We start from the raw sequence: 19,407 nt of genomic DNA, 5'->3' as shown, positions 1-19,407 counted from the left end.
TTAAATTTCCATTTTTTTCCTCACTATACAAATTCTCTTGCGTATTAAATACAAACCGAGTGCTTGGGTTACCTGTGGTCTTGTCATCTAAAGGGTGCACATGATGACGTCATAGCTGCATATGAAGAGGTCACAGCGTGTCATGAACAAAAAGTACTCAGCGAGACGCAGTCGAGTTGCGTGAGTGTTGTTCATGACACGCTGTGGCGTCTTCTGTGCATCTATAAAAGGACAGACGCACCATGAAATGAGATCTATTTGCTTTATACAACTATAAAAATGTTTTCTTAATTTACAATCTAGTTTTTGGGGAGCGCGCGCATTTTGACGCCAAGCGTGCGCGTGTCCTCTAATAACACATGGACCCTTGACCAATCAGAGCGCGCGATTTACAAGTGAGATTCTGTCACTCTTATTACTGTAGGAGTTCCACCTCACGAGTGTTGTCATCGCAGGCAAGAGTTATTCCAATGTGACGCCTCTATGACGCCGTTATTTACACGAGATTCCTTCACTCGTATCACTGTAGCAGTTCCACGGGTGTTATTAAGGGTAGTACCACCCGATTGATCACTCACAGCTCCTTCAATACCCAACAGTCGGTGCCTGGTCCGTGACGCCCATAGCCTCACCGTGTCCCATACTGCATTGCGCACCTCCCTGATACGCCAGCAGTATAACACTGGGTTTAAACTCGAAGCCAGGTAGACAAAGAACGTGCCGATATTCCAGGCCAGGAGCACGTTGACGGATGGCCCTTTGACTTGGTATACAATCATGGTGCACGTGAACGGGAGGCACGAAATAATTAGAAGAATTTGCACGTAGACTAAACTCATTACGGAGCGCCGGTAGCGGAGCATGCTGGGCAAAGTAGAACTTGCTTGGAACTGCGCGCTCAGACTGGAAATCTGGGTATGGTGGTGTTTAATCACTTTGAATATCTTGTAAAAGCTGACAGCGGAGACTTGAGTACATAGTGGCAAAATAACAATAGTCAAGTAGTTGAAGTTTGCAAACCCAGTGAATACGACCAGGGCTGTAACGAGGGATGTGGCCCACATGAGCAAGCAGCCCACAGCTACCCGTTTGGTGGTGACTTTGGCGGGGTAGCTGAGGTGAAGGTATAGCGCTAAGTATCGGTCAACTGTTGCAGCGGTCACTGTGAGTATAGAGATTCCTGCAAATACAGATGATAGCGCGAAAGCCGTCAGCCCAACACTGCACAACACCTCTTTGTTTTTCCCAAAAATTTCCACGTACTTCCACGAGATCGCTAGCGGAAGAGACACAACACCTACGATAAAATCTGAAAGTGCTAGATTACACAGGAATAGGTTTGAAGGCGTTTGTAAACTGCTTCGTCTCCAAATCGTGGCGAGAATCAGGAGATTGAGAGTAGAACCTGGAATACTTGCTATTAATAGGATAATGTAGAGTGTCATGACTTTTACCGCATTGTCGCTAGCGTATTCAACCCAGTCTACGTAAGGCCAGCAGAAAGACGGCAGATTCTTACTCTCCATTATCGTGAAAAACCAATTAAGGATTCTATCGCTGATTTGCCTTATCGAAAATGCTTAGGCAAACAAGGGGATTCAATTACAGTACTTCCCCCGATGGATAAGGACATTTATGTTACAGTTTGAGAAGATGGTTCTGGCTTCATCAAACGATTTATTCGACTAGTAAAATCGGAATAGTCTCGAAGTTTTGTATTTTGCCTGTCTCGTTAGAAACTTGTCACATTCGTTTTTCCTTCTTCTCTTTTGTCGTTGAAGATTGTTAAGGGCAGCTAAGCCATGTTGCCGACAAACCCAGGAAGGTGAAGAGAAGACGTCTTATATTGGGACACGCATCAAATAAAGCGTAGGACAAACTTGAAGGATGCAATGGTTTGTAGTTACAATTAGAATTCGATGCCTTTTCCCTTGATGACGTTAAGATGTAACATAGGAACCTTGAGTGTGATTATCGAATAAATCGTATCCTAAACAAACACTACTTTTCTTCAGTTATTAAGAGCAACAATCCGGAAACCGTAAATCACCACAGGAAATGTAAAGTTGTATCCAACAACGAATCGCGTATTTTGATATACCTGGACAAGTTTAACAATACAGGGTCGTTGTTTCACATTTCTGAATTGCTCAAATAAGCTCAGTAAGCCAATAAATTACAGTCAAGTTCGAGTTTCAGTGGTTGATTTTTCAGTGACGATTCAAAATAAACGAAGATTTTACCAACTGAATAACGATGCGCTTTAAGTATCGCACGCGTTATCTGAAGAAGGCGAACTTTGCCGAACTAAAGACAAGCGTTTTTAGAAATAATACGTGCCACTTTGTGAAGATTATTCAAGAGGAACCGTCTGAGGATTTTTCCGTTTTGCTAAATAAATTTGCAGAGTTTTCGGCGTAACGGCCTGTCAGTAAATGGGTCGACCGATCGTCCTCGCTGATGCACTCATGTTCGCCGCTGCCACCATGTATCAAGGCGACACCATCCTCGTCGCCAAAAACTTCGCCCACTGTTTTGACGATGGGCGGCGAATTCTTCACAACGTTTTGTATTATTGTGTGTTTTCCAGTGAATTACATGTGTTTGAGCGTATCCTTGCATTGGTCGCGGGTAATTATTTGAACAGCAACCAATGCTTAAGAAACGAAACGACTTTACGCCTTCAATTATGTAAGAAAAACAAATGAATTCACAAACTCAATTCAGCTGTACACACGAAGTGACAGTTTAAATAAGCGAATGCAAAACATGGAATTATCATATAATACATTCATTTAGAAAAAAATAAACCTGAACCCAGACTCCGCTATATTCATTTAATAAAAAAACGCCAAAAAAGATCACGGAAAGAGTTAAGGAGAAGATGATGAATGGGAATGATAAAACAGAATGGCCATTTGAACCTTTTTCCTTTGAGGACAATTGCACCATCTTGTTTCATATAGAACTTTGATAAAATTGTTAAAAAAAAAAAAAATTCTAAGCAAATCGCAAAAATCGATGTGACGATGTTTCCTGTCTTTTGCTTATCTGTCTTTTAGAAATTTTTTTTCTTGAGACGAGCCAGCAAATGCAATAGCTATATTGAGACACGGGCGTTTATTAACAAATGTGATTTATTAGCCAACGAGAGGTCAATCTAGGTAATCTAGTAGCTTCTATTCTTTATCGCTATAAAGCGAGCAAAATTCCATAAACTAAAAAGCAAAAGTAAACAAAAACATTAAAATTCTCAGGAACTGGATCATAAGGAATATGGTTAGAGGCCACCTTAAAGACATTTTTAGAATAATATGAGGGGAAAAATATTTTCATTTACATAATCGGCTAGAACTACTAAAAATTCCCATTTAAAAACATCAAACATTTACCTAATTTTATAGTTCTCATTTACAACTTTTAAGCACAAACGTTATTAGTAAAAAGCACACATATATGCACAATAAAAGTCCCTTCAACTTCCGACTTATCCAAACAAACAAAATTATATTATTTTTACCAGAAACCGACGAGACTATTATGTAACTTTTCTTATTACGTTTTTTAGTTTACAAACATTATTCAGGTGATTGCGAACTTTTAATTAAAATACACAGAGTTTAAACGTGAGTACGTGTGCTTATAAGCCCTCTGTTAATATTGATCAAAGAAAATATCTTTGGTGATAGATTATTGCTTATGTTGGCCTTGTTTTTGTGTAAGGGCGGAACACAAGCGCGTGAGCATTTATAGATTTTGCCGCGCAAACTCGTGACTCGGTTAGGTCAGTACCTCATGTAATACTGCAAGGCCATCACTTCATGTAGGCTTAGGGTCAGGGTAAGTGTAGAGGAGACCAGACACGTTCAATGGGTCTTATATGCCGTATTAACCGTATTAAGTTAGTGTTTCCCTGGAGTAACAAGTCTAGGACAAAAATATCCGAGTCGAATACTAGTTTTTGGTGGTTAAGCTAAAGTAACAAATCTTATAAGGAGGTGTGCATCAACACGCGAGTTCTTAAAAAGTCAGACTTGACAGGGCCACCTTGTGTTTCGCTGGGCAATAATTTTGTTGCAACCACTATTTAAAAAAAAAACAAACAAAAAAAAATACGACTTCACAAAAGTGAACTTGCGTTTCACATTTCAGCGAGCATTTTGTTTAAACGATAAATATATATAGTGATCTCTTCCTGATCCAACTGCTGCTGCTAAGAATAAGTCTACCGAATAACTCCACCGAATAAGTCCACCGAATAAGTCCACCGAATAAGTCTATCGAATAAGTCTACCGAATAAGTCTACCGAATAAGTCTACCGAAAAGGTCTACCGAATAAGTCCACCGGATAAGTCTACCGAATAAGTCCACCGAATAAGTCTACCGAATAAGTCTACCGAATAAGTCTACCGAATAAGTCCACCGAATAAGTCTACCGAATAAGTCTACCGAATAAGTCCACCGAATAATAAGTCCACCGAATAAGTCTACCGAATAAGTCTACCGAATAAGTCCACCGAATAAGTCCACCGAATAAGTCTACCGAATAAGTCCACCGAATAAGTCCACCGAATAAGTCCACCGAATAAGTCTACCGAATAAGTCTACCGAATAAGTCCACCGAATAATAAGTCCACCGAATAAGTCCACCGAATAAGTCTACCGAATAAGTCCACCGAATAAGTCCACCGAATAAGTCTACCGAATAAGTCCACCGAATAAGTCTACCGAATAAGTCTACCGAGAGTCTAACGCGTTCCTCTCATCCATCCAGTGCGCATCGATAAAAACGCCGTTTGTAAAAGAAAATGTATCTAATTTCGGCAAAGAAAAAGGGTCCGATTATTGATCATGACAAGATGCATTTGTCTACAGGCCCGTACCAAGGATTTTTCCAGGGGGGGGGGGGGGGTTGCGAAATCCGAAAAAGTGGACCTAACTTTTTGGGGGGTGGGGGGGAGTGAGTTTTCTAATAAAAACAACCCGGATACAAATACAAATCTGACCTATGGATTAATGAAATACTAGAGTAATCTAGCACCCCCTGCCCCCCCCCCCCCTTGGTACGGGCCTGGTTTATCTATTCATAGCCCTCTGTAAATATTGTGGTTGTGGTTGTTGTTGTTATTATTATAGTTCAGCATGTTTCGCTACTTTATCAGCAATAAACGCCAATAATCTATGGAACAAGTAATTTATTCAAGCTTTTTATTTTCAGATAACCCTTGTTACTCGCTCATTACTTTGGAAGAAGTGTTTATACTAGCTCTAATATTATGTCGCTTTGTCGTTATTTGGTATTGTCTTTCTCGCAAAGCGCAGCCCAACGCCCAAAGCGAGAAACCAGCCAATGTTCGGTCAAGCGTTTCCTTACTTTGCTGTCAATCGAAAAAATGATTGACAGGTACTTAGGGCACGGGTCGGTGCACCTCCCATGGGAGTAATTAAATGCTGACCAATCACAACGCTTGAATTCGGAGCGCGGGAGCTTTAAACGTGTTCATTCGATCCGTCGAGCTTAAGGAGAAAATGTCAAGAGGACAATGAGCATTCTTAGCTATGGATTCGTGCGCGCCCCGGCTTCTGGCGTCAAAAACATCAGCAAAAAGTAACTTATTCAGCGCATAGGAATCAGCCAGAAAATTTCAGAGCGGCCCTATTTTCATAAAAAGATTTCATTTTCTTTCGTCACTCCTCCGCGTGACAGGTGAAGCCATTTCTGTGTTTTTTTAAGCGCGAGTCGAAAAGTCAAGTGATTTGACTCAATGGCTTTGACACATCTAGGCAACCACCAGGGGCCAGTTCCTGAAAGACGGATTGACTTAGGCCTTAGATTAGCGCCTAATCCCGATTCCGACAAAGGACTAACGCTTAAAAAGTCAGCGAAATTTCTCTGTTTGCATAGAGGCGCAAAGGATACCATCTCAATATTTTGTTGATTTAATTCTCTGGATCCAGCAGGCGTACATCCTTGTAGGTCTACACCTTGGCTGTAATTTTTAAGCTGTTCGGGAGTTACTTTGATCAACCGTCCATGCACTACGTATCGGATGGATTTGCCGAAGCGAACGGCGAGTGCAAATAAGGGATACCGTTTGGTTGACACTACTGCGCAGGTCCCTCATTTTCCAGTAATATATCAATGGGTTAAGAATACAATTCACATACGCTAAGCAGGCAGTCACGTTCCAAGCTAGAACCAATGACTCAGATAGACCGATTATTTCAAACACAGCAGCGACGCAACCAAAGGGAGCAAATGAAACAACCATTAGGACAAGGACGTAAAAGAGCCCGATAACAGACCTCTTGTAACGCAAGAGGTTCGGTACCCTTCCTTCTGCGGACGGCAATGATTGGTTGATCTTTACATGGTGATACTTGAGCACTTTGTAGATCTTGTAGTAACAGAACGCCATAATGGGAAGACAAATTGTTATGAAAATGGCTGCAGCAATGTGAAATGCGTGAACACCAAATGAAGTGATAACAGATATGAATGCCATTAACAGCCAGCTCCCTCCGCATACGACCAGAACACGCTTGCAAGTTACAGTGGAGTTGTAGCTCAGGTGTAGGTACAGAGCAAGGTACCTGTCTATACTCGCGCAAGTTATCGTAAGTAGGGAGACACCGTAAAATAAAGTAGCGGTAATAAGAAATACGTTAGCGATGCCACAAGTATTTTGTGTGTCAGGGCTTAGGAATTCTAGGAGCTTCCATGCGTACCCTACCGGCTGGGATATTAGCACAACACCAAGATCCGACACAGCGAGATTACACAGGAACAAGTTTGAAGGGGTTTGCAGTGACCCTATCCTGGCTAATGTTATCAAGATTAAGGCGTTGAAGAAGATTGAAGGGAGAGTGAGAGTTCCAAACATCGTTACAAGAAAATATGTACTATTTTGTAGACTAACTGCATAACTTGCCCATCCGGGAAAGCTGTCACATGAATAGTTGAAGTCCATTTTGACTTCGGTTGAATTGTTTAATTTTATTTCTTAAGCGTTGCAGTCGAAAAAATCTGTTTGGGTATCTTGGTATAGCTGTCGTTCGCCGTACTCCCAGAAAGATAAGGTTTGTAAAGCGCTCATGCCAGGAACAGTAAAAGAAATAAGAGCCTAGTTGAATCCAAAGAAAAACTGTGAAGATCTTCCGTTCTTGGATACAGCAATGCCATTGAGTATAATAAGATGCAATTTGGTGGTCTTTTGGGCCATCTGGCGGTTTTCAGCTCACTGCGCTTAGTTCCTGAGGACGAAATAATAGTCCAGCTCTTTTTGCTTTACCAAGTGGAAAAGCCAATCCAGATGAAATGATTTGGCTGCTTGAAATGATTCGGCAGCTCAATCGGTCTTTCAGCTCAATACAGCTTTGGAGCTAAACATTTTTGATGGTCCAAGTGAAATTTCAAAGTTAAATATCTTAAGCCGTGATGAACGTGATTCAAGCTTCCATAGATAAACTTGTTTAGGCGCTTATGGCCAAAATTTGGGATAATTTTTCGCAATTCTTAGTGGAAGAAACCTTTCAAAGCTTATAACCATGTAACTCGGAGCAACGTCGACAACTTCACCTGTCACCTTTAGAGGACAATTCCGGTCTAAATTATCAGCTATGTAAATAAAAAAAAATCGACGTAATTAGGCAGCCTTTTTTCAGTTAAGATTTGTTTTAGCCCACTAAAAGAGGGTGGTAATAATAGAAATGAAGATAATAATAATGACCGGCTTATCAATGCTTTGAGGGGTGTTATCCGGTCGACGGTCTAATTTCCTTAAAAGCAAGTGGAATGATTAAACGTGTAGCAGTTTCTCTTATAGCGATTCTGATAGTGCACGAAATGAGGAATAAAATGAAAGAAACGAAAGCAATAATAGAGAAGAAAAATGTGAAGAAATAGATTAAGAGCTAAATTCAAAGGTTCCTAAATTAACTTTAGTTGTACAAAAAATCTATTTATCTAATACATCAAATCCTAATACTGATAATCAGTTGGCACGTATACGCAAACCGCCTGCGTAAGACTTACCATGGGTTTATGTGCGCTTTGGATATCATCCGTTGCGATCTTCTTCAATACTTAGATATTTTCCTCATAGTTGTGCAAGATGACCTCAAATCTCATGAATGTGTCATAGTTTGACTACAAACGAAAAAATGGTAACAGTTCAGCCCTCTTTTTGCCGAATATTCTATCTCTTGCCAAAGTGTAGTTAGAATTATCGCAGTGGCTATATGCCCGACAGTCGGGAAAGGTCCTCAGTGGACTAAATGCCCGACAGTTTTCAATTTGTTCAAAGAACCCAGTAAATTGTCGACCTAGTAAGTTTAGAAAGAGCAAGCGATTCTGAATTGAGCTTTATTGTCCGAATTGAATGTTTTTCGTTGCTTGTATACACTATAATGTCACATGTTAGTGACCCTTCAATTCTGTCTGTTACAATTCTATAATTGTAACAATTTTAAGTCCATCGAGGACCTTTTTCGACTGCGGGCATACACAGTAGCCACTGCGTAGAATTATTGGTCGACATTTGAGATTGATTAAAGATGGAACAATAACTTTTCTTTCAAATGACAGGTGATCCTTAGGGCATAACCTTAAATCTTTCAAATCATTCGTATGACAGGAGATCCTAAGTAAGTAATTTGAGAGAATAAATATAACTTTGAAAAAAGCCTAAATACAAAAAGCAGAAGAATGAATACAATACACCAAAAACTGGAATTCGTCTTCCTGCCCTGAAGAAGTCTTATTAAAGACGAAAACTTGTCAGAGTCGAATTCCAGTTTTTGGTGTATTGTATTTGAAAAAGCCTTATGTTATTAGCTTTCCGGGGTAGTTAGGGTAGTTTTTTGTTAGGGGGAGGGGGTTGAGGCTCAAACAAAATGTTTCAATGAAATGTTTCAATGAAATTTTACGGTGTCTTGAGTAAAAAAAATCCCCCCTCCTTGTTTTTAATGAACACTCTTTAAGAACTTTAACATTTGTGAAAAAAAAAGTCACGTCAGTTATTTTTTCAAATAACTTTTTTCTTAGCTACTTAATTTAAATAATTATAAAAAATGCTATTTATTAAGGATTATTTTATTTTTTATTAAGGATCACCTTTTTTTAAGTTCCATTGTTTTCGACAAAATAGTTTTTATCTGATTGGTCAGTTGGATGACAGGTGTTCGCTAAAAAATTCGCCAGCTGGTTACGTATCTTTACTATTTACAACAGAAAACTGAGTAAAACTGATTATTTTTATGGTGTGCCGTTGAGACGTAATCAATTTATAAATTGCAAAAAAAGAAATTTCTGTCTTGATGATTGTTCCTAGAAAATGGACTAGCACATTGATGGTTGGGCGCTTCTTATTATTTGTATAATTTAACATCCTTTCAGCGAGTGATTGTGCCCCTGCGATGCAATATCTGCAAATATAAACAATTATTATATGTATTTGGTTCTCGAAGATATGATCAATTTTTATTAAGAAACCGATTTAGGTTGCTTATGAAAAACAACAACAACTGAAAACTCTACCTACCTACCTACCTACCTAGCCTAACTCAAAACTACCTACCTACCTAGCTTAACTCAACACTCTCTTTATCTTCATCAGAAGATTGGGAAGATTAGAAAGAAGCCAAGTTATTTATGGTCGATTATTTCAGTTTTAAGAATTCTTAAGCGATGTTTCTTTTAAGTAGCAGTTATTAGCAGCAGTTATTATGAAATTGGCGTGCGCTGCAGCTCTTCTTTGTTAGATTGAGCAAAGGTTGAGAGCGGCCAAAAGAGTTTTAATTTGTTTTTTTTCACTCAAGATCATCGTTAGATTGATCGATAGTCGGCAAAGCAATTTTTCTTAAGCTGCATCTCATCAAGAGGTCTTTTCTGTAAATTAAAAAGGCTGAAAGTGTTTAAAACTCATAAATTCCCACTACAATGCCCTTCAACAACTCGTGCGATCAATTTCCTGGTTCGACCATGCGGATCAGTTGAGAGCCAGCACGTACGTGATTTGTATTACACTCCTAATCCTGAGTATACCTTCAATTGCCCTAAACGCCTTGCTCCTAGTTACCGTATGGAGGGTGAGATCACTCCAAGTCACATCTAACTTATTCCTATGCAATCTCGCGCTGTCTGACCTCGCTATTGGTCTCGTAGTCCAGCCTTTTGCTGTGGCTTGGAAGTTATCAGAATTCTTAAGTACTGACTTAGAAAGCAATTGTCGGATCGCTTCTACATCTATAATGCTTTCCTTCACGTTTGTGAGCGTCTCTATAGTGACAATAACATTAGTGACAGTATACAGATACCTGGCTCTATGTTTACATCTGAGTTACAAATCCACAGTCACTTCCAAACGAGTTATACTTGTGTTTGGAGGGGTATGGTTTGCGGGCCTCGCTTTCTCTTTTCTCACGTTATTGGGCGCACGAATATTCCACATTGCGGCGGCCGTGGTGATCTCGTCTTGTCATCCCACCATGACGTTCTGTTACTACAAGATCTACCAAGTTCTCAAGTACCATCATGCTAAGATCAACCAATCTATGCATGTCTCTCAAGAGACCACAGGGCTTGTGTACGTCTTGGGGTTGCTGCTTCTCGTGTATGGTCCTTTCGGGTGTGTCGTGATCGTATTCGAAGTGAGTGGAGTACCATAGGCCTCCATGCTCGCTTGGAATATTACTGGCACAATACTTTACTTTAACTCTAGTGTAAATCCGTTGAATTATTACTGGAAGCTACGAGAAATACGAAACAGTGTAAATGAAACTATTAATTTAGTTTGTCCTTGTATCAGGATCTCTAATCATAACGCAGTTACTCCTATTCAATCAAATCATTCTGTACAAACAGTAAATTCATAGCCAATTCATAGTCAATTCATAGCCAACATATCATTAATGAAATCAATTTAAGCGCAAACAGCGTCGGTATATTCAAAAAGGGGACATCGGTCAGGCATTGAGCTAATTGGACAAAATCTTGCGAGCAACTTCATAAACATTTTCCTTTCTTGTGTGCAGATGAAGCGTACACTTTATTATTGTTGCTGTTGGCACATTACAGATCACACGCGCTCATAAATCCGCGCCCATTCGGATTCGCCGTGCGCGCGCATTATTCGCCGTGCGCGCGCATTATTCGCCTTTTTCAGGAAGCACCGCGTGCGCGTGCATAATTCGCTATTCCCAGAGGTGGGATTTGAGCGTGGAAGCGAGGAATAGGCATTTCGGAGTTTGTTTGCAGTCGTCCTTTGCAAAGTTTGAACTTTTTGCACCGTCTTACGGCAAAGTCTGAAGCTGAATATTTTAGTCGAAAGGTGAATTCGTAAAACAAAACATTACAGTCAAAAGGTGAATTCGTAAAACAAAACATCACAGAACGGCTGTATATAAACTTCGACTTGGCTACGTCTCGCTTCATGCATTTGAATGAACATTCTACAGGACTCCCTTATCTGGAAAACAGACCATTGTGCAATGTCTTTTTTTTAAATAGATTAAAATCGCTCATTACCGCACTAAGAAAACTCACACATGTATTACGGAGGACAGCCTCTCTCGCGATTAGAGCTGCTATCGGAAATTAGCCGAGATAAAATATCATATGTATAAGTTGCTCCCGGAGGGGGGGGGGGGGAGGGCACTCCCTTATATGGGCTATACGGAGACGTGCCGCTGGACAGGGTATGGTTTTTTACCTCTCTGTCTTGAACAGGGTATACATTTCAGGCCTCTCTGTCCTGAACAGGGTATATATTTCAGGCCTCTGTCCTTAACAGCGTACATAATTTTAAGCAAGGCTGTCCTAAACAGGGTACCGATCTGATTGCCTTGCTTGCTCTCACGTGCTAACAGGGTGCTTGGTTCTGCGATCGATTTTGCGATAAAAGACTGCCGCGAAAAAATATTGTTAGTTCTGCAGGGATAAGTTACCTTGACAAAAACGCAAGCTGGGAGGTCAAAGTCAAATATAATTGTGCCGGATATAGCTCTTGAAACAGGGTCCTACAAATTGAGGGTGTTGTCCTAAACAGGGTATGGTTTTTCAGAATTGTTGTTCTAAACAGGTTCAGGTTTCAAAACCCCCAGCGGCACCCCTATACCCAAACACAGGCTGATTACCCCCACCCCGCCCGGGAAGCTGCTCAGGTAACAATGAGAGCGAATCAATCAACATTATTCACGAAAAGAGATACATACCAAACACGTTTTAAACGTGTAAATTTAGGGACACTGATAGTTATCTATACAATCAATACAAAGTGAAAGTGCTGTTATCACATCTAACTTAAATTATCGGGGAATATTTGAGAAATTTATTCCTACTTGTGAATGCCTACATTTTTTAATAGCATCAACATTTTGCCCTACCCTTGAGAAATGTTTTTTAACCTATTAATGCCTACATTTGTAAAATAACATCAACGTTTTCTTTTTCGCGCCCTACCCTTGAGAAATTTACTCTTAGTGGTTAATGCCTTCCGGATGTGGGCCATGTAGTTATTGATCCTGAGATGCCGGGGCACGATCTCTAACCTCGTGGCTTCCCTTATACCTGATAAATCAATCACTTCAATGCCATCAATAGCATCACCTAACACATCACCGCCATGATTCTCGCTTTCTAATGAAGAAGAGTCTTTCTCCTCCTCCTCCTCCCCTCCACGAGGAGCGTAACGCAGCCTTAATAACGAAATCAGTCGCATTATTTCAACGTCTTCCTCAAATACATCGGCCAAAATCTCTGTTCTTTTGGAAAGTTCAGCCTCCTTCTTTGAGAGTAGAAATTGATTTGCGGTGTTACTGGCATCAAGAGCACGGGTTGCATTACGTATCGATATGAAGCTTGAGGTAGCAGAATCTTTTTGACTCGATGTTTTATTACTATCAGCATCATCGCTATCACCATCATCATCATCATTGTCATCATCATCATCATCATTTTCATCATCAAAATCATGGTCGTCGTCGTGTTCATTATTTTCGTCTTTTCCATCAATATCTACTGATACATCCTTGTTAATGCTCTCGCCTATACCACCTGAATCCTCAGCTTTATTTTTGAATATATCACGTGTCTCTTTTTCCGCTTCTTTTTGTAACTTCCTCAATCGTTCACTTTCGCTATCATCTTCTTCTTTTTTCCTTATAGAAAGTAATTGTTTCAGTCGATCAAGAATAAACTCTGCCATTTCGAATTCCTTGGAGTTCTTATCGGTACTCGCTTTTACGTCTTCGTACGAGTCATTCAAAATTGCAACAAAAAAGTTCACGAAAATAAAAGACATCAGCAGTTTGTAAGAAAAGCCGTAAATAGGGCCTTCAACCTTGAAGTCTTCTATAAGATTTGGGAATTTCATTTGAGCTCCAAGTGACATCAATAGGACGGTAAAGATAGATTCTTTCATGCCAGAGAACTCATACATTGTATTTCCAAATACCATGGTCCCGAGAATAGCGTAAGCAAGCATTAGAATAAAGATGATGATGGAATATGGAATAATGGTATTTCTAGCTGTCTTCAGTGACGTCATGAATATTATGATATGCGGATTAAAGCGTAGCATGTTTAGGAATTTCAAAGATACAAGAAACACAGCGACGCATGTGGCGACATCCTCTGCATTTCTCCAAACAATAACTTTTTGGAAGTTCACGACGCCGTATGGATTCTTCTTTATGTGTAGAATTGATTGGAGAATCATATTTTGCTTTACGATATAGCAGATGACAATAACTGAGGCGGAAATTACTTGGAGGATCTCGATCCAGTTCCAAATATCCTTAAAGAACAGCGCCTTCTGCTTGTAAGCCGCACGTGTGATCCGAACACAGTAGAATAATACCATTAAAATAAACAGAAACTTGCAAATCAAATAAAAATCATAAGAGCTTTGATCACTCCCATAAAGTGGCAAAGTGTCGATCCTTCGATATGCGCGTCCAAACATAAATGGAAGAACTTCGTAATAATATGTCACCACACTGAGATAGTTAGTGGCGGGATTAAACATAGCAAACTCCAGGAGAACCACTCTCGTCCTACGGTCCATCCAGTGATTCAGACGCAATGGAAACACAACAGATGACTTTGTCTCGTTGTTGTAACCCAGATCAGCAACATATCCACCACCATCATACATATGGAAGAATCCCCAGGAATCGTGGAATCCTAGCTGCTCGGCCGTGTTGTACCGCCAGGGGCGTGGACAGAGCCGGGAAAGGTTGTGATAAGCCGTATTTGGAGGGACTGGTTTCCACCGGGGTAGACTAAGTGGTGTTTTGTCCTGCTCCTTGGATGAAAACTCGTCATGACATGTTGAGATTAGGGCTCGCATATCCTTTGGTACTTCACAGGAATCTGATAGAAGAGATAGAAGACATTGCTTCAACAATGTAAAATCATTTATAAGTACCTTGACCTTATTATAAGAAGCTTTTTTTATATTAATCTCATTATTGTTTACTTTTTTTGTAAACAAAACAAACTTTTGGAAATCAAGTACACAATCTCCAAATCTAAACGAAAATGAAATGGCATGTTTAGCATTTGTACAGCGCAAGATGATAATATGACTTTATTCGTCAGCGTGCAGATACGGACTGATACACGCAGTTTCAAATCATGAACTGAGCTCTCCGGAAATCTAAAAAAAAATAGTAAAATTTGGTAAGATTATATTGTATTTTAGTTTGAAATAACATAGGAGTATATATATGTAAACATATAAACATTTTAAAATGTCAATTATAGTTATTTTCTGAAAATCATCTCAGTTTGGTTCCCTGTATACTACTTTACCACTTGCCTGTTCTTATCCGTAGCTGTCTTAGCCTCGGCATTCCTACCAAAAGGGATCTTTTGTTGCCAACGTATGCTTCATTTGACTCCTTCGCGCCGTTATACCAGCTACCAGCGTAAATACCAGCGCTAAACTGGCCATCAAGCCAACCCCAGTACTTGGATGATGTGCCGATCTGAAACAGCACAGAAGTAACCGCAATCATAGAAAACTTAAGGAAAAGTAGAAAGATTTAATTGTTTTAGTCGTACGCTTTCGCATCTGTTCGTGCCGAATGTAAAACTACAGCATGCAGCTCAGACTTCGTAACTTTGTCGATTGTTATTTAAAAGAAAACACAGAAAGCGCGTCGCAAAAAGCGGCTCGCGTAGAAGCTTTTAAGCTTCTTCGCTTTTAAGCTTTTAAGCTTCTTCCTGGTCCTCTTAAAAGAGGACCAGGAAATGTAGAAAATGTACTACTTAATCTTAATTACTTACCTTTGATGTTGAATAATTACTTAATGTATCCATGATGTCTTTCGTCATCAGGTAACCGTGGTAACTACGGTTACCATAGCAAATAATACACAACAACACTAGAAAGCACATGTAGATTACTAGCTCCTTCCCAAACGCATACATTTGATTTTCCTTGACTTTGTATTCCTTGGCTTTCAATAACTCGTCCTTGTCCGGTAGTTGGACATTTATTTTATTCTCGCACTTATAATACTTTGCTTTCTTTTTCCGTTTGCCAGCCTTTTTGCGATTTTTTCTTTTCTTCTTTTCCTTTGTATCAGTGGTAGTGCCATTTGATCCGTTGTTACGGAAGAAAAATGCCATCACTATTGCAACCACGCAAATTTTCACGGGCTGAACAACGAACAAGTCTTCCGTGAAAGACACCAACATAGAGGTCAGCCACTGATTGGCTACAGCCTTCCCCCAAACGAGGCTGTAGAAAAACGTGAATGATGCTGATATGAGAACCATACTAATGCACAGGAACCATGCTATGTACACACAGAAATGGGGAAAGGAAAAGCTTCTCTCTTCTTCGTCGTCGTATGAGAAGAATGCCTTTAGAAGACGTTCTTTGAAATTTGTTTGTGCTTTATTCATATCATTAGTTTGAGGCTCGTGATTGGGTATTCCATGTCCAGGTTGTGGCAAAGAAGTAGTAGTACTCTGAAGATTGTCTACCTCTCTGAGCTCGGGATATACAATATCAGCCGATCCGTCCCCACCAGTTTTAAATTCAGGCTTCATCTGAACTTCCTTCGAATCCTGAGATAAGCCCATGATCTCGTTTACTGCATCATTGCCTTCGGGGTTAACCTCGTAACCTATGTTTACGACACTACTTCCGTGATTAGCAAAGGCGTCTAACTCAAGACTCTCACTCACATCCCAGTCTCTTGTCGGCACGGCTGTATCATTCACATCAACCAAACAATTCTCCGCTAGGCTCAGTCGACTTCTTAATCTAACTTTGGATTGGTTCACAATGACCTCATCAACAGAGTCTTCCTTTAATAATTTGTATGTTCCTCTACTTGGAGTTGAAAGCAAGGCTTGAGGTGATTTCTTGTTAGAAACAGCCGTTGTACTTCCATTTCTCGGATTTAAGCGATCAAAAAACTTTGTTTCCTCGGGCAGTTTCTCGCCTTCTTCACTGGCATCATCTTTCTGTTTGGGGGGAGGCCTACTGTACTGGAATAAAGCAACGCATATCAAACCAACAGGTAGAGTTATAAGGCTGCTCTGAACTCCTATCATTATCTGCCTCCAACTGAACTGGAACGGTCCTATTTGAACTGCCGTGTCAGGGGTGTTGTTAATATTGTAAAACATGGCGTTGGAGAGCATTGCAGAGAAAAGCACAGATAAGCAGCACGTGGTACGTTGCAGACGAGTAAAATTGCTGTATGTCGGTTTGGTTAATATGGACAGCCATAGATGGTCTTCCGTGAACTTCTTTGAGGTCCTTGAATTAAACGCAAACCTGAATGTTTTCATTTCTTCTGGCGACGTCGGTAGTATGATTCTGTTTATTCTCCCACTGCCTTTATCGATGGCAATCCAGTCGTTGCACATGAAAATCCATTGTTGATCATTTTGAGTGTCCTTGATAATAATCTTGTTGAGGAACCAGGCCGGACTCGGCCCTGTGTTGTCATGTAAAACATTCAAGTATTCTATCGACCCAAGAGGCGAAGCCATGGATATCACAAACTGATCCGCGTTACCGCTGGCCAAGGCTATTCTAGAGGGACTCATATTGGGCGAGAGGACCACGGGCTCACTCGTAGCCTCGCTTCCGTGTATCACTATGGCAACGTTGGCAGTCGTGCCGGAGTTCCGCCAGACCCCTGTGAATACTGTCATCTCATATTGGACGGTGCTCCCCTCATTAGAACTCAAAGCAATCGGGTCACCGGCCTAAAGAAAAACAAAAGAAAATGATATTTTGAGTGAGGCGTCTAAGACTCTATAAAGGCGGAATAACACACTCTAATTGTCGGCGAGAAAATATGTTATCACGTCAGATAGTGAATAAATGTTTGAATTAACGGCCTAAGAAATTGGTGCGTGTAAACCAAGTTATCCCAAGACTGAATTTGACAGAGCGATTTAGTCGTACGCGACTTGCCCACAACACCTTTGCAACTCGAGTCGTAGGGTGTAAATCAGGGCTAAGACATGTCGCAGGCAGGTCGCATACGACTAAATCGAGCAGTCTAAATCAGCCTTTAGACATCAAATAATAAAATCCCGGTTAGTTGCACAAAGTACTGGCCTGGAGGGGTTCGACCTATGTAATAAGTCTACAAATGTAGGTCAGTTTGGAAGTGACGCAGATTTGACAACAACCAAGGTAAAAACCTATGGTTTGAATAAATAAACGTTTTAGCAACTATAATCCCCATTTCAGATAAGGGACGAAGACCATCCCGTTCTCGAATAAGGGATTTTCCATTACCTTTCTCTTGTCCCGTCTGTCAGCCCTCCATGCAATCACAGCAATGACGGCATATAGTAGTAAGAACACGAGGATCGTGCTCAGTACGGCGACATTTCCTGTCTTGTCAAGCCGACCCAACTCCAACAGTACGATGTCGAAGTCTATCGGGTTTGGAGCGACAAACACACTCCCCCCGAAAGACGTGAGGTGGTTACACAGACATTCGACAGATAGTGACGCTGAATTGGGCCCTGCCTGAATAACAAAAGACACGCGAAAACAAAGTACAGAGTTGAACGTATATAGTTGGAGGGGTTGTATCTCGGAGGGGGATAGGGGTACCTGGTTTTCACATAGATTAAAAAATCCAAAAAAATATATTATATCAAACAATCGATTTATACATGTAACACTATTGAGGTACATGTAAAAACTGGGCGTTCATTAAAGGAGGAGCGTCGAAAGACGGGAAGCCTGTGTACTATTTTTCAAAATAGCCAATCAGAGATGCCCATTATACGAGAGTATCGTGTAACAAAGATTGCAAGAGAATCGCGCTAGTTAATCGTACTGTTTGTTATGACTCAAACCCCCTGAGAAATCTCTTATTTCTTGATGAAATAAGCGTCTATATGTTTTCAGCGCTTGGCGAAATCCCTGGAGGCCATATCGAAGACTCTAAGGCAATGTTGTGGTTCGTATTTGATGTTTTTTTCGTTGTAGATTCCGGAGTTACGCTTCGTAGCTTTGCGTGGCTGAACAAATAAATTACACTTCCTTCTACTAACAAAATATTCTAACCTTGCCGGGACAGAGCAAAAAAATGGCATGAAATTTTCCAATTCTCAATATATAAGCTCAAGATTCCGCATACAAGGAGTTTCTCTGACCAAAAGCTTTATTCCAAATTTTAAAGAAATTTAGATGGTATGAAATTTAGATATTAGCGAGCAAAATTGGCTTAATTTCTGATCAGAGCCCGACTTCTCCCTAAAAACGAGGAGAATACATACTTTGAAAATTGCACTTCGAGCCTCATGTTTCGAAGACGAATCCATTAGACAAAAATATTTTTTGATGTGTTGGTTTACATATCATAAGGGACCTCTATGCAAAAATTCAAGCTTACCGAAGTTAACCAGACTTTATTTGGGAAAACTTGCCATTATATTGCTCTGTCACCTTGCCGGTTATTCTTCCAAGTTGGTGACTGTGACTGTGACTAGGAATATGCAGAGACCACCAGTAGCAAAAGAGGAGATAAAGAGGAGATAAAAGAGATAAAGAGGAGATAAAAGAGATAAAGAGGAGATAAGAGAGAAATAGCAAAAGCAATACTCGAAGGGAGAGAATGACATATATATACGTCATGTTGTGTTTACATATGCATTAAATAAACCTTGCACTAAAAGTCTTACCAATCATATTATTTTTGTCAGCATTGAATATTCAATTACCCTTCTAATAAAGATACTGAGTACTCGCTTGGATCCAAATTCGTGCCTGATTTGACTTCCAATAGTGATCGCTGCACTCGCTTGCTAAACCTCACAAACGACTCCAAATTTTATCTCACTGATTTTTTAATCAGAAAACGATTATCCTTGAAAATAAAACGCTAGGTAATAAGAAAAAAACATTGTTCGT

The 19,407-nt window shown here is 40.2% G+C and overlaps 4 protein-coding genes across 4 annotated transcripts in view; 1 reads left to right on the top strand and 3 right to left on the bottom strand.

Moving 5' to 3' along the window:
• Positions 1–248: 248 nt before the first annotated feature.
• On the bottom strand, positions 249–2,674 carry LOC5502413 (trace amine-associated receptor 9). The gene has a single exon (XM_032370661.2). It carries the CDS (start codon positions 1,524–1,526, stop codon positions 447–449), a length of 1,080 nt encoding a protein of 359 aa, XP_032226552.2. The 5' UTR covers positions 1,527–2,674; the 3' UTR covers positions 249–446.
• A 2,773-nt stretch (positions 2,675–5,447) lies between these two features.
• On the bottom strand, positions 5,448–7,592 carry LOC5502412 (melanocortin receptor 3). The gene has a single exon (XM_032370669.2). It carries the CDS (start codon positions 6,970–6,972, stop codon positions 6,001–6,003), a length of 972 nt encoding a protein of 323 aa, XP_032226560.2. The 5' UTR covers positions 6,973–7,592; the 3' UTR covers positions 5,448–6,000.
• Positions 7,593–8,410: 818 nt separating this feature from the next.
• LOC116609859 (5-hydroxytryptamine receptor 1E-like) lies at positions 8,411–10,895 on the top strand. Its single transcript, XM_048720191.1, has 3 exons — positions 8,411–8,419; positions 9,914–10,585; positions 10,670–10,895. The coding sequence occupies exons 1-3, from the start codon at positions 8,411–8,413 to the stop codon at positions 10,874–10,876; spliced, it is 888 nt and encodes a 295-aa protein (XP_048576148.1). The 3' UTR covers positions 10,877–10,895.
• A 135-nt stretch (positions 10,896–11,030) lies between these two features.
• LOC116609855 (polycystic kidney disease protein 1-like 2) overlaps positions 11,031–19,407 on the bottom strand; it is a 39,729-nt gene continuing 31,352 nt past the window's right edge. The window contains exons 17-20 of the mRNA XM_048720000.1: positions 17,779–18,015; positions 15,294–17,237; positions 14,824–14,992; positions 11,031–14,375 (exon numbers count right to left, since the gene is read on the bottom strand). Coding sequence (XP_048575957.1) covers positions 12,436–14,375; positions 14,824–14,992; positions 15,294–17,237; positions 17,779–18,015 — 4,290 coding nt within the window. The 3' untranslated portion in view covers positions 11,031–12,435. The remainder of the gene's footprint in view (positions 14,376–14,823; positions 14,993–15,293; positions 17,238–17,778; positions 18,016–19,407) is intronic.

Source organism: Nematostella vectensis, chromosome 12, assembly GCF_932526225.1.
Source record: "Nematostella vectensis chromosome 12, jaNemVect1.1, whole genome shotgun sequence".
In the NCBI taxonomy this organism is placed as follows: Eukaryota; Metazoa; Cnidaria; class Anthozoa; order Actiniaria; family Edwardsiidae; genus Nematostella; species Nematostella vectensis.
The sequence above is the reverse complement of the archived record's forward strand: the minus strand, read 5'-3'. Positions and strand labels throughout refer to the sequence as shown.